We start from the raw sequence: 15,040 nt of genomic DNA on the forward strand, positions 1-15,040 counted from the left end.
TTTGGAGAAGCTCCATTTAAAACTACATCTTTTATGATCCTTCAGTCTGTAACTTGGAGACTGGATAGAAGAGTTCATGGTTGTTAGTCAACGTGTTCGTTCTGAAGTGGCGTTTTAGAGAGATTGGATTTTCCCATTTGATAAAATCATACTCATACATCATCATTTTTCAGTCACTGCTGCCTGGTTTGGAGATCTAGAGTCTGTCTCTATTATAAAATCATCTCTGGCAAGGGACCCACTTAACAGTCACAGCCTGTTACAAGTGAAGTACAGCTTCACGTTGAAGGATTAGTGGACCCTGTTTGTATTCCCACTCACTACTGAGGATGGATTTGTTCTTACGGAAAGAACAAAGTTCTTGTCTTGTTCCAAGACAAAACTGTTCTCAGCCTGTCTTGTGTTAACTGTTTTCCTCAGTTGTCACTTCCAGCATGGCTAGTACTGCATTTTGTTTGGACATTCTTAATATTTTTTCTGTAGAAAATTAATGTTCTAGGAAAGTTAAGAAAGTGCTTGGTTGGTGCTTTTCTTTGTTTAATAGCATTTTACTTGAATTTTGGGTTCGTTGGAGCTGTAAACGAAGTTTGGATCCAAAAGTGAACAAAACTTGAACTTAGAGCTGGTGAGGCTTCATTTTGCCTTATACGATGGTTTTTCTGTCCACCTTTGCTGAATGACTGGTTTGTAATGTTTGTGGTTAAATTAGTTATAGTTGTTTCATAGAAGATATTAACACTTTATTAAAAATGCAAATGAAAGGACTAGATAAATAAGGAGGATGAGGAGGAAGAAGATACTTATTCTATTACTTATATTGATGCATCTTAAATGCCAGCAGGTGATCTATTCAAAACTAATAATACTGCTTGCTTTTAAAGTCAGCCATTGTGCAGAGCAAGGGCTGTGTTAATTACCTGTCTTTATGAACAGCAATGATTAGTTGGTAATAGCGACTTTGGCATTGCAGGGTGTCATTACTGGAAACCTGTTACATAAAACTTTATGCCCAACATTTTTGTTAGCCATTTTATGTATATATAAAATACATATACCTATAAAAGAAAAACTAGAAAATTTAACATTCTGTGCAGATTCAACTCATTTCCACTAATGGAACTAATTACCCCCCCCCCCCCCATGGCATTATTTTGCTGTTTTAGATGTGTTTAGAAATGGTTAGTAATTTAGTAATACAGCTTCAGATTTGTCTTCAAGTAAGTGAGCAGATAAATCATTTGTTTAACTTTAAATTCAAGTTGATTAATTTTAAACCCTGTTGCAATCTCATGATGTTGCAGATTCAGTACAATAGATTAGCATAAACACTAATGAATATTCAAAATCATTTATTCCAGTTAAGATCCATTCTGAATTCGTTATAAGCAAAACATATTTTAAGCTTGCATATTATATGAAAATACTCTCACTGCTGTTCAGCAGAGCAATTAGGTGTATGCATGTTAGTCATACAAGTACACAGAAATTTTGCTAGACTGTGGTTGAAAGGCAGCATGAAGAAAACACGTATTACAAATAGCATAAAGCAGTCTGTGTTTACAGTGTTGAGCAGATCATTTTTATTAAATTTAGGCATAAAATCTTCATTCAGCTTAAGTAACCCAGAGATGGATGTCCTTATGAGATTTACATACCATTAGCTCACATTAATTGATTAGCAGCAGAGCTCTGTGGTACAAGGCTGGTTAGATACATTGTTTGTGATGCCAGGATGCTGTAGTTGAACAAGGTTTAGTGGCTGCGTGCTCATTTCCTTTGCCCTTGTAATTACTTGATAAAATGAAGTGCATCGCTGTGAACAATTGACCCTTTTGAACAATCCAGGCTGGTCAGCAGTCTAAATCCACATTTTAAAGCCATCATTATAGCCTCAAACTTTAGAGTTTCCAGGGTGCAGACAAAGGTGTTGTCCTCCTTCAATACAAGTCGTGTACCGTTTTCCGACTTTATGAAGTACTTGAATTGGATGATATTTGAAGATACTGAAAACTCCTCCGGAAATCCATCCAGCCTGCTTTTGGACACCAGAACTATTCTAGATTTTATTTTTGCAATGAAATCCGGAGCATTACAAAAGATCCTAAGACCTTGTGAACGGTCATGGCTGTCAGTGATTTCCAGGAAAGTAGTCTCTCTGGATGCTAGCTGTTCCTTCTCCCACCTTGATTTCACGGCATCTGATAGTACTTTAAGCTGAAAAAAATCTGCTTCTTGTGCCAAAAGTTGATTTTCTCGAAACCCTTCTGGTAGAAGAAGTTCTCCATTTCGTAGGAAGTTTAGGATGTGTCTGAAAAGAAGTCCATCTCTGTCTATGAAATAGTGACCATCTGCATCAAATGGACACATTATTTTTCCGTTTATCACACCTTCAAGAAAAGAATCTGGATACTTGGTTAGCGTTTGTTTCTGTGTGATATACAGATAGCCACCAACATTCAGAGTAATCAGAGACGTCTTACAGTCCTTGTCTTGATCGGAGCCTTCCGAGTTGCTCTGTTTTTCTTCGTATTCCTTTTCTCTTCTGTTTATTTTTCGCTCCATTGTCAAAGCCAGGAGAAAAAGACAGCTGTCTTGCTGTATTCCCTTCGGCTTTTTTCTGTTTTTGAAAGGTACCTTTATTCAGCTCCGGCACGGTGTTGGAATGGAAATGCTGCTGGCATTGCACGGGCTGTCAGCTCAGTTTTGCAGTAGGTGGCGTATCAGCTATGTATGCAGGGACATATCAGGAATACGACTGTAAAGGAGAATTTGCATTTAACTGTATAAGGGAAGAACAGTACAAAAACTGTCTCTCTCTTTCAAGTCTAGGAAGTTTACATTGTTTCTGAGTTCTTGACAGAAATGAACAATACTATTTTAAATGACACCATATTTTTAATACTTTAAAATGTGTTTATAGTATCAACTAATCAGTCATGTTTATGGTGTTAAATAGCTTTATTTATGTTTCGAGGATTTTAATTTTCACAAAGCATCTTTGCAGATTTTTTTGTACTGATTATGGTACCTTATTTATACAGCAGGACAAAAGCTGCGCTTTTTTTGTACAATAAGGTGTCATTTACAGAACATGTGCACATATTCCTCATTTATTGAACATGTGTGCAGTGGTATGATGTTTTCACAGAAGATATTTTAAAAGTGATGCTGAAGAGGACCTGTTGGTCCATCTGCTTAACTTTGTGGTGAAAGCCTCCATTTTCAGCTGAAGGAAGCATCTTCACCAATGCAAATATTGCAGACAAACTGGGGGGGGTGGGGGTGTCTTTTTCTGTGCCATAGATAAAAGCTATTTAAAGCAGAGAGCTCTTTGCTGTTTATATTGGTGATGTTTTTTAAGTCACCAAGGCTATCTAGCATCGGTTCTTTTATTTTTGGTAGGAACGAGACTGCTGCCCCATGGCACAAAGGGTTAGTGTGCCTACAGATACCTCTGAACAGCACATAGCATTATAGCTTAGCAACACTTCGGGGGGGGGGGGGGGACATCAGCAGAGCAGGCTTGAATCAAATGGCTGACTTCTTTCTCTCTGTGCAGCTGTGATTTAAGGTTCGTTTTCAGTTGCCTTTTTTAAAAAAAGATTTTCCCCTTTAAGTGGTTGCAGCTTAGAGCAGGGAAGGGGAAGCTCTCCCCACATGGACGCGTGCATTTCTGTGGGGCCGGGGTGGAGGAGGCAGCGGACGCAGCGTGCATTCCAAAGCCCGTCGGGGTGAGCGCTTACCTGCGGCTGGACCTCGAAAGGACGCTCCATTTTTTTCAAAGATGTAGTTTTCACATTACAGGTAGATGCCTCTTGCTTTGGCCAGTTAGCAATAAAAAGTCAGATTATTCCTCTGTGGATTCTTCTGCTCTGTCTCTCAAGATTTTATTCATACAGCTCCCACTATCTATAAGACTAATTGTTATCAATACTACAGATTCATCACTCTAATATTTTATTACTTCCTAACTGAATCTAGTAGAAATGAGTACACTTTTTTTTTGGCTTGCTATTCTCCTTGCCTAGCACTGATAGACTAATTTTTTCTGCTGCTGTATGTGATATATTAAGCAGATATTATTCAGTAGATTTGATTTATCAGGAATTAGTCATGGTTTTAATTTTAACTCTTTGATGCCATCACTCTATTTAGCATCACTTCAGTCAAAGATGTTTCAATCATTTTCTAACTTTAAAACATTTAGACCTTTTCAAAATTAACTCCTTTCACGGTTATTGAGTATATGATCAAGAAAACGAAAGAGCTGAATAGTTTTAAGCGTGGTCGATTTTTTTGCCATTACAGGAGGCTTCTGTTCAAATTCGGTTTATTGTCAAGTGATGGAAAATTCAATTAATATGCTTAGATTGTATATAGCTACAATGCTGAACCACATTAGTGGCTGCTAAACTCTGAGAGAATGGATTCTGTGGCACTTTTATCTTGTGTGATGAACTTAAAGTTTTTGAAGATGAACTGGGAAAGTTCTGGCAGAGGTGGGTAGAGATTTCGAAGGAAAGCTGGGATTTGTAAAGGATATGAAATTTTTCATGGCAACCTATCATTTTAAGAGATAGCAGTTACAGAACAGTGTCTACTTGTTTAGTTTTACGTGCTCATAATCTTCTGCATATTCTAACACTTGCAGTTGAAATTTTCCACTTTTGTGAACAAGTATTTTCTGAAAGATCATGCAAAATCATTTTAGTTGTTCATATGATAAAAAATTCAAAGTTTATTTGATGCAGAAAATATATTCTGTGAAGATCAAGAACATTTACATTTAAACCTTTGAGACTTGAAAAATGTAAACGATGTAAAATTTTCAGCACTGCAAGCCCATGCAGCTTTACTTCACTGCAGCTGACAGTCATCTGTAGGACAAAATTTGAACTTGACACATCTTCGTGAAATTTTCCCCTTTTCTGAGCTGTGCTACAGAACAGCTTTTCCAAACAGTCCTCGTTCTTCATAAACACTTAGTGATACATAAGGTATTGCAGTGCATGTAGTTCTATATGCTACTGTGAGGTAGGAGTTATTTCTGTGGCTGTGTATAGCTCCTTGTTTTCTGAAGGTGTAGCTATGCCTAGAAGAACTGAATGACCTTTTTTCTGTCTTTCTGTCCTTCCTCTGAAAGATTGTCCAAAAGTTCATTTTGGTAAAGGTATGTGTGCATCTCTCGCAATCGAGCCTAGAGACTTTTGACCAGTCTTGTGCCCTGGGAGTGGAAGTACAGTGCTACACAGGAAAGCAAATCCTCTAAAGAGACAAAGGGCAAGGGATCAGTCCCTCATCCTGTCTTACTTATTTGCTTTGGGATGATCTCGCGCTTCCATCATGCTCCTGAAACTCCTGCTCTGGAAGCAGCACCTCCTGAAGCTTGGCCATGTCATGGAGCTGAGGACTGGAGCACACCACAGAAGGGTCAGTGCTTTACCAAGGGCTCAGCATGCTCCTACGTCTGAACAGCATTAGCTTCACTGAGAGTCTATTTTCAGTGAAAATGACATGATTTATAGAAAACAGCTGGTTTTATTTATTACAGTACGAAATGATATGAGGAGAAACTTCTAGCTAAAAGAGGTAGAGAATTTCTGAAGTGTATGAGGAAGCTATGCTTATGAATTGTTTGGGTTATCTAAGTAATTTGCTAGTCATTTAATGTCATAACACAGAAAATAGGCCAGGTCGTTGGACAATTAAACCATTTAGTAGTTTTAATGGTTTACCAGCAGTAGTAGCATAGATGTTCTCGTTCCAGTAATAACTCAAGGATGTTGATTAACAGCTATTGAAGGCAAACTGTACACAGTAATAAAAATTAAAGATTTTTGAATCAGCAAGTCTGGACAGTTCTCATTCAAGAGTTTTAAAAGAGCTATCCAAGAAGCTATGTCAACAGTTACTATTGATTTTTTCAATAATTTTTGAACATTACAGAAGTTCTGCAAGACTAAAAAGCAAATATTGTGCCAGTATTTAAAAGGTAAAGTGGATGACCCAAGTATTTTAAAGTGAAAAGTGACAGTATATGCAAAACAATAAAAAATCTGACTTGGGGGTCAATCAGTTAAAAATTAAGGGAGAGTTATACAGTAATAATCAATGTGGGTGTGGGGAAAATGGACTGTCTCAATTTAAAATGACTTTTTTATGTTACAAGTTTGATCATCAAAGAAGGTAATGCTTTCTTCTGTAAAATCTGTGAACAGGCCCCATTTGTCATTTTGAATTAGACTGTATACTATGTTAGTTTCCTTTCATTTAACTCTACAGAAAAGCTATCTGCTGGGTAAATGTAAGCAGAGAATTATCACTGAAATGCTGCTGAAATGTGGTTCTTTGTTATATATTTATTTATTTATGGCCAGTGATTTATTTTATTCTGGCCAGTGAAGAAGAATGTGGTTACTGATGGAGTTTGAAGATGATAAAGAGTAAGGGTGTAGTAAATAAGGAAGGAGATGGTGCAGCAGGGATGCCCCCACCCAGCCCTGAAGTGCAGGAGCCTGGGCAGCGGCACGGCAGGGCAAGGGGGAACCACAGGGGCTCCTGACTGGGATCCTGGGAGGCAACCGCCAAACCTTTACCTGCTGGTGAGCTGGAGCTCGCTGCCTGACACAGACCCTTTCCTGGCCACGCTTTCCTCTCCTTCATGTCTTCCTGCCGCTTGGGAATGGTGGCTTCTGAGGTGGGTCTCCATCTCCTTCCCATGCACCTCTCCCTGTCAGCTCTCATGACCAACAGGGGCTAACAAACCGTGGGGTCCTGCCCCACACGCCAAAAAGCCTGCCCGTGAGACCCACAGTTCGGGAGAGACGTTAGTGACTTGGATCTTCTCAGACCGATAAGAACAGTTAAGAAGCTGGCAAATGCGTGCCTAATGGAAGATTCCAGAAAATGTGATTTATTAGGTTCATAAAGGCGGGGAGTACGTAAGTGCCTGGATGGGCTTTTATAAAATAAAGGTTTTATAGCAAGCTTTCCAACTTAGCAGCCAAAGGTCTAACAAGACCCAGTGGCTGTAAATTGGAGCCAGGTGCAGTCAGACTGGAAAATTAACACATTAAAATCTCCGAGACAATCTCCCTCTCTTTTTTCCTTTCTCTCAAAAAACCCTATCCGTAACGTTTGCTGCACAATCCCAGTAAATTTCCCCTGTGCCTGTTTATTAAGATCGCCTTCAGCATTTTAACCACCTTCTCTTTATTTGATGGGGTTTGTCAGCGGAAGCTGAAGCTGAAATCGGCATCGGCACAGCACACATCACTCACCTGTCACTGAGAGAGTCGACAGCTGAAATTCTTTGACAGGCTGGCGTTGGGGTGTTCAGGCAGGGATTTAGGAGCGAGTGTACATCTGGCAGCTAGCGATGTAGTTACGGATCACGTAGACCAGCCTATCTAAAGCTGCATTCAGTGTACTTGTATCTTCCCCTCACATAAGGACCATTCAGAGTGCAAGAAGTTTTGGGAAATCTCTCTCTGTTTTCTCTTGTAATCACTGGACTTGTCTAACCTTCCCGCCTCTAGCCTAATCATCTGTGTATTTCTGTCTGCTTTATTTTGGGTAGGTATTTTAGTGGGGATTGCTGCTTTCGTGCCTTATTCATGCTTTGGATTCCAGACTAATGTGACTGTGGAAATACCGTGTATCCAGATAGACATGTAACATTTGGGATGTCCTCCTTGGAGCTCTGGCCCTGCAGCAGGTGAAAATCAATCTGAGTTTCTGAAGTTAACAAACAGATGCATGGTATTTTGGTGAATGAAGACTAATTAGGCTGTGAAGGGAATAAAAACTGTGTTCTCCCTTTACAGTCATCCATTTGGAGGTTTAGTGCATCTTTGCCAGGGTAGGTTTATTCTCATAGACTCTCCGGATGTGTTACAATCCCCAAGAGGGCCCAGGAAAAGTGGGGCATGAGCCTTGTTTTCTGGACAGTGGAAAAGTTTTTGACAGCAAACCAGGTTAGCTGTAACTTTATGATCTCAGAGACTGAAGACAGCCTTGTACATTGAAGCAGTTGGTGAAATAATGGAATATCAAACCCAAGAAGGCCAGACCATTGGTGATTAAAAGAGGATATTACTAAAGATGTGAAATAAATCATAAGATATTACTAGGGATAAGCATTTTTCATTGAAAGGTTGGAACAACTGTTGTTTAATTTCCTAAAAGATTGGTGTGGGCAATACCTGGTTCACTGATGCTGATTCTTAAAACGTAGGAATAGTTTCAAAATTCTGCAGTTCAGAGATTGATGGTGACGTGTCAGTGTTCAGACGAGTAGGCTGTATGACTTAAATGAGTACAGGCTAGTTAGCCTTACACCTGTACCATACAAACTAATGGGAAAATTGTCATGAAGTTCAAGGGGTAGAAAAGGAAAGAACAGAAACATTATGAGTACTAGCAAATGTGGCTTAATGTAGAGATTTTCTGGTCAAATAAACCTAATTTCATTTATTTTGAGATTGCGAGCTTGACTGATGAATTAACAGCATGGTTGCAGTCTGTTAGCATTTCTTATTTCACATAATTTAGTATCTTGTGATGTTCTGATTTATGTTAAAGAAAAAGTCATCAAGCACAGAATGAGATGAGGAACTGGCTGGTGGTTATCAGAAAGTAATTATCAGTAGGAAGTCATTCTCAAGTAGCAGTTGGAAGGGCTTCCTCCAGGATTAGCAAGAGGGCCAGCGGTAAGATGGAATCACTGCTCATAAAATGTGTCATGATTGACACAAATGCTGGTCAGACAGTGAATAACTATGACAGGACTGTTATAGTGTGACCTGGATCACTTAGTTCACAGAATCTGCTTAAATAAAAAGCACTTTCACCAAGCTAGAGGCAATTACATACCCAGGAAGAGGGCATGCAAAGCACATCTGTGGAACGTAAGGCTTGGAAAAGGCTCAAAATAGGTGTGTTAAGGACATAATAGACAGTCAGCTTCATCAGGCTGCTGAGCTTGATTTTAGAGAGGAATTGGTCATAAACCAGTTTTAGCCATCTAAACATGAAGCGCAGTCAGCGGAGGAAAAAGCTCCTAGCAGCACAGGGCAGTTCATTGAATCCTGAAAGAGATGGGACTGATCGTCTTCTGAAAGTCTCCCTTCCTCCCTTTCTCTGTTGAATTCAGAGAGTTTACTGAATAACCTTGAGATGGCTAAAGTGAGCTGAGATAAATTCCAAACTGGATGTAAAAACTCTTTTCCTATAGCTGCTATTTTATCTTTATATGGTTTTTGTATCTTTCTATATGGTATGGTAAGACGAGTATGGGAGTATTACATCTACTTTATGGAGTCTGTGTTCTTAAAATATCATTGAAAGATTCAACAAGGTGCAGATAAGAACCACAAAACTGATTTGAGTGTGGTATAAAATGCCTTATGTGAGATAATGCATGAGCTTGAACTACTTCATTTATTGTAAAGAAGATTGAGAAGTGACCTGATTACAATGTATGGGTACTTTCACAGGGAGAAAATACCAGATACTAAAAAGCTCTTTAGCGTTGTACAGAAAGATGAACTAACTGCTAGAAGCTGGAGACAAATTCATGTTAGAAATTAAGCAATGATGTTAATGGCACCTTAGTCACACGTAAGTTATTAGGTTCTTCACAGAAGAGAATAAAATTAAATTTTCTATGATACACAGGAGATCAGGCAAGTAGAATAAGTTCTCTGTTCTGGCTTTAAACCATTATGAATCTGTAAAAGCAGAAGTATTTTCATAAAATTTTGCTTTGATATGTTCAAAAAGGCCAGAAAAAAAGTGTTTTGTTCTTCTTCCCATAAAAGATTTAATTAATTTCTAAATCAAAACAAGGAAGTGTAACTGAAATCGGTTTTGAATACTTGGTGTCAAAATAATTGTTCTTTGCATTATTTTAAGAGATTTACAGATATGATAATATTTCAATCTGCAAGGCACTGGAAAAACCAGGGGCACCTATGGAAGGAGTGCCTTGTGTTACGTGACTCAATTCTTCTGTGCATTTCTGTTATCTTCTACGACAAATGAGAGTGACAGTGGCAATGTTGTGTCCTACACTAGTAGCAAGATGAGACTCTTTTGGAAGGACGTTTTAAATAGTGAGAGTTATTCAATTCACTGAAGTTAAGAAGCTCATCCTTTCGTGTTAGGCGTGGTTGTTCCAGAATGTATATTTTGCACATACTGCACTGTCTATGCCCAAAAGAGAGGGTTAAATTGACCCCACTCATTCACTAGGAGCATCCTAGAAGAAAAATAGGTGCTTAGCCAAGGTCACTTTTGCTTGCTTTCTGTGTAAGCTGCTTTCGGTTTTTAGGCTTTTCCTCCTTTCCTCCTTCCTGCGGAGTCTGGTACTATTGTACTGCTCTGACAGTTGTTCCTTTAGGCAAAAAGGTGTTAACATCAGATTGCAAAGTGACTGTTACAGAGGTGGATGTACAGAGATCAGTGTTAACTAAAACTTTGTTACATAGGCCAACTTCTAGATTACTGACTGCAGGATTCTTTTTTCTCCCCAGTGCTACCATATGTATTATTATTTTATTGCACTATGCTCCTTTGGCAAAGAATACTTTTTCTTGTTATATAAATGAGAATAGGTTACCATTTTTCTGACCAAAGTCAGAAAGGGTAAAAATAAAATTTGCTCTCATTTTGTCTTCCACTAATTTTGGATACTCTGATTGGGTCCTCTTTGTAGGTTATTTTTTCAGAGACACTGGGTGTATTCAATGCACATTTCTAGAAAACAGTTCCTAGGTAAGCTGAATGCAACACTAAAACAGGAGGGCTACATGGCTCCTAGCTTTTTATTAAAAAATTGGTCTTTGTGATTAATTCATAACATGTAAAACGTCTGATGGCAAAATAAGGATGTGGGGAGGATACCAGCTTGCAAGTATGTTTTTTCTGCTTTTTTTCCTCAGTATCTAAATAGTAGAGATTTGAGAACTTACATTATGTTTACTAAATTCTGCATTAGTGAAAAATAATTCAAACGTTGACTGTGTTGGTGAATTTTATTTTAATGCGCAGTTTTGCCTTGTTTTTCCGTTCTAGACAAGCTTTCTCTGGAAGGAATAGTGGTACAACGTGCTGAATGCAGACCTGCAGCTAGTGAAAATTATATGAAACTGAAAAGGTAGGACTGTTCTATTACAAATGGGTATGCTATATCTTATTCTGATGCTTTTATTATTGTTTTACTGGGAAGGGATGACCGGTATTATCAGGGTATTAGATAGGATTTGTATAGGATTGGAACTGTTCATCCTTTTGGGGTAGATTTAGCAGGAGGAAGGAATGAAGGTTGGAGTAAGAATTGCACCTGCCTTGCTACTGACAGGTGGGATGATTTCCATCATGTACATAACTCTTACTGCAGCACGCATTGTATTTGTTCATATCTAAATGTATGTCTGTATATTTACATGTGATTAAAGCAAAAGTTACTGAGAGCTTCAAGGTTTACACTGGCCCTGTTAGGACAAGCTTCTTGCATATAGGTGTCTGTGCAGATCGCCCAAATTGAATTCCACTAGGCACTTAATATAATATTGTACCATGCTAGATAAAGAGCACCTCAGAAAAGATATTTAAAATGGCCAAAATAGGAAAGAGTTTAGAGAGAAGTCTTAGACCTAAATGGGGGGATTGCTAAAAAAAAGATAGTGGGTGAAATTGTCAGAAGTGACATGGAAACCACAAGACATAAATTAAACAGAATCATTTAGTGACTTTGGAAAATTTCATCCAATACGTATTCACCATGTGATTCATGTATTGTATGGGTAATTAACTTGGTGATGCTCTCTATTAATGAGATTTGGAATTTAATTGTGCATTATGTTAAATACATACTTACGTATTATAAGCATGTTCGTTTTAATTAAATCACCCTCTTATATTACAACTTTGTTGTAAATAGAGAAATGCAAGGCAGGAAATTTCAGAAAGAGAATCAACAGCCACATAGCCTTATATTTAGGATCATCAGGAAAATGCAGAAAAGGGAAAGTGATTTTTCACAGTTGCTGATCTGTTTTCTATGTATCATATGCCACATTTGTGGTATCTTATATTTTTTAATGTGCTCTGTGATTTAACTGATCTAATATTTTCTTATTGTGTTTATTCAGTTTTCAGACTTTACATTATAGCTGTTGGAAAATCAGTACCATATATTTGCTCATGTACAATGAACTCATTTCAGCCTGTGTTTCGTAATCGCTATCATGACTTTTGTCATAAGCGAGAGCTTTGGTATGAACCAAAGGCGATATTACTAGAACAGGAGTCATTTTGATCTGACAAATTTAAATATATATGAGTAGAGTCTGTGGAATGTATTTAGTTCATAATTGTTTTAATCACAAGTTGCCTGATCGGAGTGCTTTTCGGGATTTTGTACTCAGAGTTCCATTAATTGATCAGATGAGCTTCCTGCGGCTAGGCCACAGCAGGAGGCGAAAACAGCACTGACAGCTCTAATGAAATACTACCCAAACTTTAAATTTGTCAGCATCCTTTCTGTCATGCACACATGCATGCAGCCCCCCTCGAACTTCCATTTTGTCACGTTGAAATCCTGGAGGAACACACAAGGATACGAACATGAAAGCAGGTTTTGTGTTAGGAAGCACTGGGAAGCTGCAAACTGACAGTAGTGGTATTTTTTCTTTCCTTTAGAAATATTGTCAGGCCATGTATGCTTAGATTTTAACTTTTCATGTTGCTAGAGATTTTTTGTCTTTCACCATCAAGTAAAAAAAAAAAAAAATCTCATCTGGTGAAACTCAGCATGAGCTTTAGCAGATCTAGCAGTCACAGCCTCAGAAGAATTTGGTCTATGCCCAAATGACGTTTCTGGTATTTGAGTAGCAGAATCTAACTTTCCTCTTCACTCCTTTTGCGCTCTCCCACCTTCAGCATGCTGCAGTGTCTGTTTGTGCTTAAAAATAAGCAAGAGCGTTGAAGATAAACTGCCTAAGTTATAGAATTGTGTTATGTAAAACCTTTTTTATTCACTTTTTTATTTACTATTGTGCTTTATGTGAGAGAAATTCTCCAAAGGTGGAATTGATAATATTGATAAAACAGCAGATCTGTTGTGTAGGCTTTAAATGCTACAATAGTAAATTGAGTTCAGGAAGGAAATAAAATTAAATAACAAATGCAGTTGCTTCAAACTTTGAAGATCTAGAAAATGAAGTTAAGCTGCACACTCCAGTAACTGTACTCATTTTTTTTCTGGAAGCTGGCAGTAATTGCAAGGCATTACATGCCTCCCTGGTATTAAATGCAGATACGGACTCCTTGTACCTGCCCGTGTACCTGGCCCAAGGAAATGGATTGATGGATACTCTGTGTGGCGTAGCATTTGATTTTCATGCCGCATTGTAGTGTTTCAGTGAGCGGACAAAGTGATGGTCTTGTCATGGGGACTGCCAGCAGTTAGGTGGGAGATAAGTGTGATATGCGGGTTTAAGGATGGCTAATGAAAGCACAGAATTAGATGACAGGTGCCTATGGGTGAAAGTGTTGTCAAATGTAGCAGACTGTAGGGTTTTTTTCCCAAGGAGCAGGCTTAACATCTGATTACAGGGAAGGTGTAGACCGCTTGTGTTCAGAACAATGCAAAGGCAAGGTACGAATGTGTGTCTAGGGGTAGCTAGTCGGAAAGGTAGAACAAATGAGTGACCAAGTACCTTCACTCAGTATTTTCCATTTTGGAGTTTTTGTTATTGGCAGGGTTTTTTTTTCATTTTGCTGGACTTGAAATCCTAGAAGGGGAACAAATACCATGAAACACCTGCAGTCCTGCACTGGTAAATCTTCATGTTGTTGAATTTCCTAGATTTTTTTTTATTAAGAACGGATTTGTTCTTTGTAACATTTTAGTGATTAGTAACATATTTATAGTTACTGCTGGAGATGTTACTCCATCTAGTTGAAAAATAGAATGTGATTTTCAGGCACCTGTCCCGATTTCTGTCCACTTGGTTATTGTGGGAGTGCGTCTTATGGTGCTGCTTAAAAATATTTGAGCTGTGTGGTGAAAAAAACGGGCAGAATCTCTGTCCTGGATCGTGGACAGTTTTCCCATGTGATGGTCACAGAATTCCCTATGCTACTCTTTCTCGTTGATACTTCCCTTTCGCCCTGTTCCATAGCACATGAGAAGAGGGCGTGTATCACAGATTGGGTCGCACACGTGGCTTGTTATATAGCTCACGCTGTGTTTGGCACCAGTCTCTTGCCTCCACCATGCGTGTCACCTAGGCAGGCTGCCTTCCCCTTGCTTCCTCCAAGCTGCCAGAGGCAGGCTTCAGGTCCACCCTGGTGGCCTCTTCCAAACTAGATCATTTTCTCCCTCTCGCTGTTGTTGGCCTTCCAGCACAAGGAGGCAAGATCTGTCCCTTAATTTTCTGTTTCTGAATCTTAAGAGACTTTCATTTCCATTACCTTCATCTCCTGGTCCCGATGCTTAATCTCGCTGGAGTTAAGGACACCCTGAAGAGGGAGGTTCTCCAGGTGTTAGTCTGCACTGGGTAGGAGGGGGCACAGGGAAAGGGGACTCTTTCAAACATTCAGGTTCCCATCAGCCTCTACGTCACTTGAGATGAGAAAAGGTGTTGATACTCCTGAAGTTTTTTCGTTTTGCACAAAAGAGAGAAGATAGGGGGCTGGCATGGACCCCATCTCTGATTCCCTCTGCCCAATTACCAGTTTCCATTCCTGGGCAGGTCCTTTCACCTCCATCCCTTCTGCTTTTCCCTCTGACTATAGCAAAACCTCCTCCACCACCGTTCTTTTTTAGTCCTTCTTTCCCCATTCTGTTTACTTCTGTTTCCCCCTTTCCTCACAGACACCATTTATTTGGGTAATCTCTTTTTCAAAAATAGTTTGAGCCAACTGAGTATCATATGCGCTCAAACTACAATTCATTTGGACGAAAAATTAAAAAAAAAAATTCCCTGGAGGAGACTTCTGCAAAGCTCTGATTCAAACTGATAGTTCAGTG

At 39.0% G+C, this 15,040-nt stretch overlaps 2 protein-coding genes across 3 annotated transcripts in view; one reads left to right on the plus strand and one right to left on the minus strand.

Moving 5' to 3' along the window:
* Positions 1–15,040, plus strand: part of GTF2F2 (general transcription factor IIF subunit 2) — a 92,540-nt gene that overhangs the window by 29,398 nt on the left and 48,102 nt on the right. For both annotated transcript variants that reach the window (XM_026108415.2, XM_026108416.2), the window contains one exon: positions 11,077–11,158. In XM_026108415.2, the coding sequence (XP_025964200.1) occupies positions 11,077–11,158 (82 nt within the window). The remainder of the gene's footprint in view (positions 1–11,076; positions 11,159–15,040) is intronic.
* Positions 1,333–2,699, minus strand: KCTD4 (potassium channel tetramerization domain containing 4). The gene has a single exon (XM_026108417.2). It carries the CDS (start codon positions 2,560–2,562, stop codon positions 1,789–1,791), a length of 774 nt encoding a protein of 257 aa, XP_025964202.2. The 5' UTR covers positions 2,563–2,699; the 3' UTR covers positions 1,333–1,788.

The sequence above is a fragment of the Dromaius novaehollandiae genome, chromosome 1, assembly GCF_036370855.1.
Source record: "Dromaius novaehollandiae isolate bDroNov1 chromosome 1, bDroNov1.hap1, whole genome shotgun sequence".
Lineage (NCBI taxonomy): Eukaryota > Metazoa > Chordata > Aves > Casuariiformes > Dromaiidae > Dromaius > Dromaius novaehollandiae.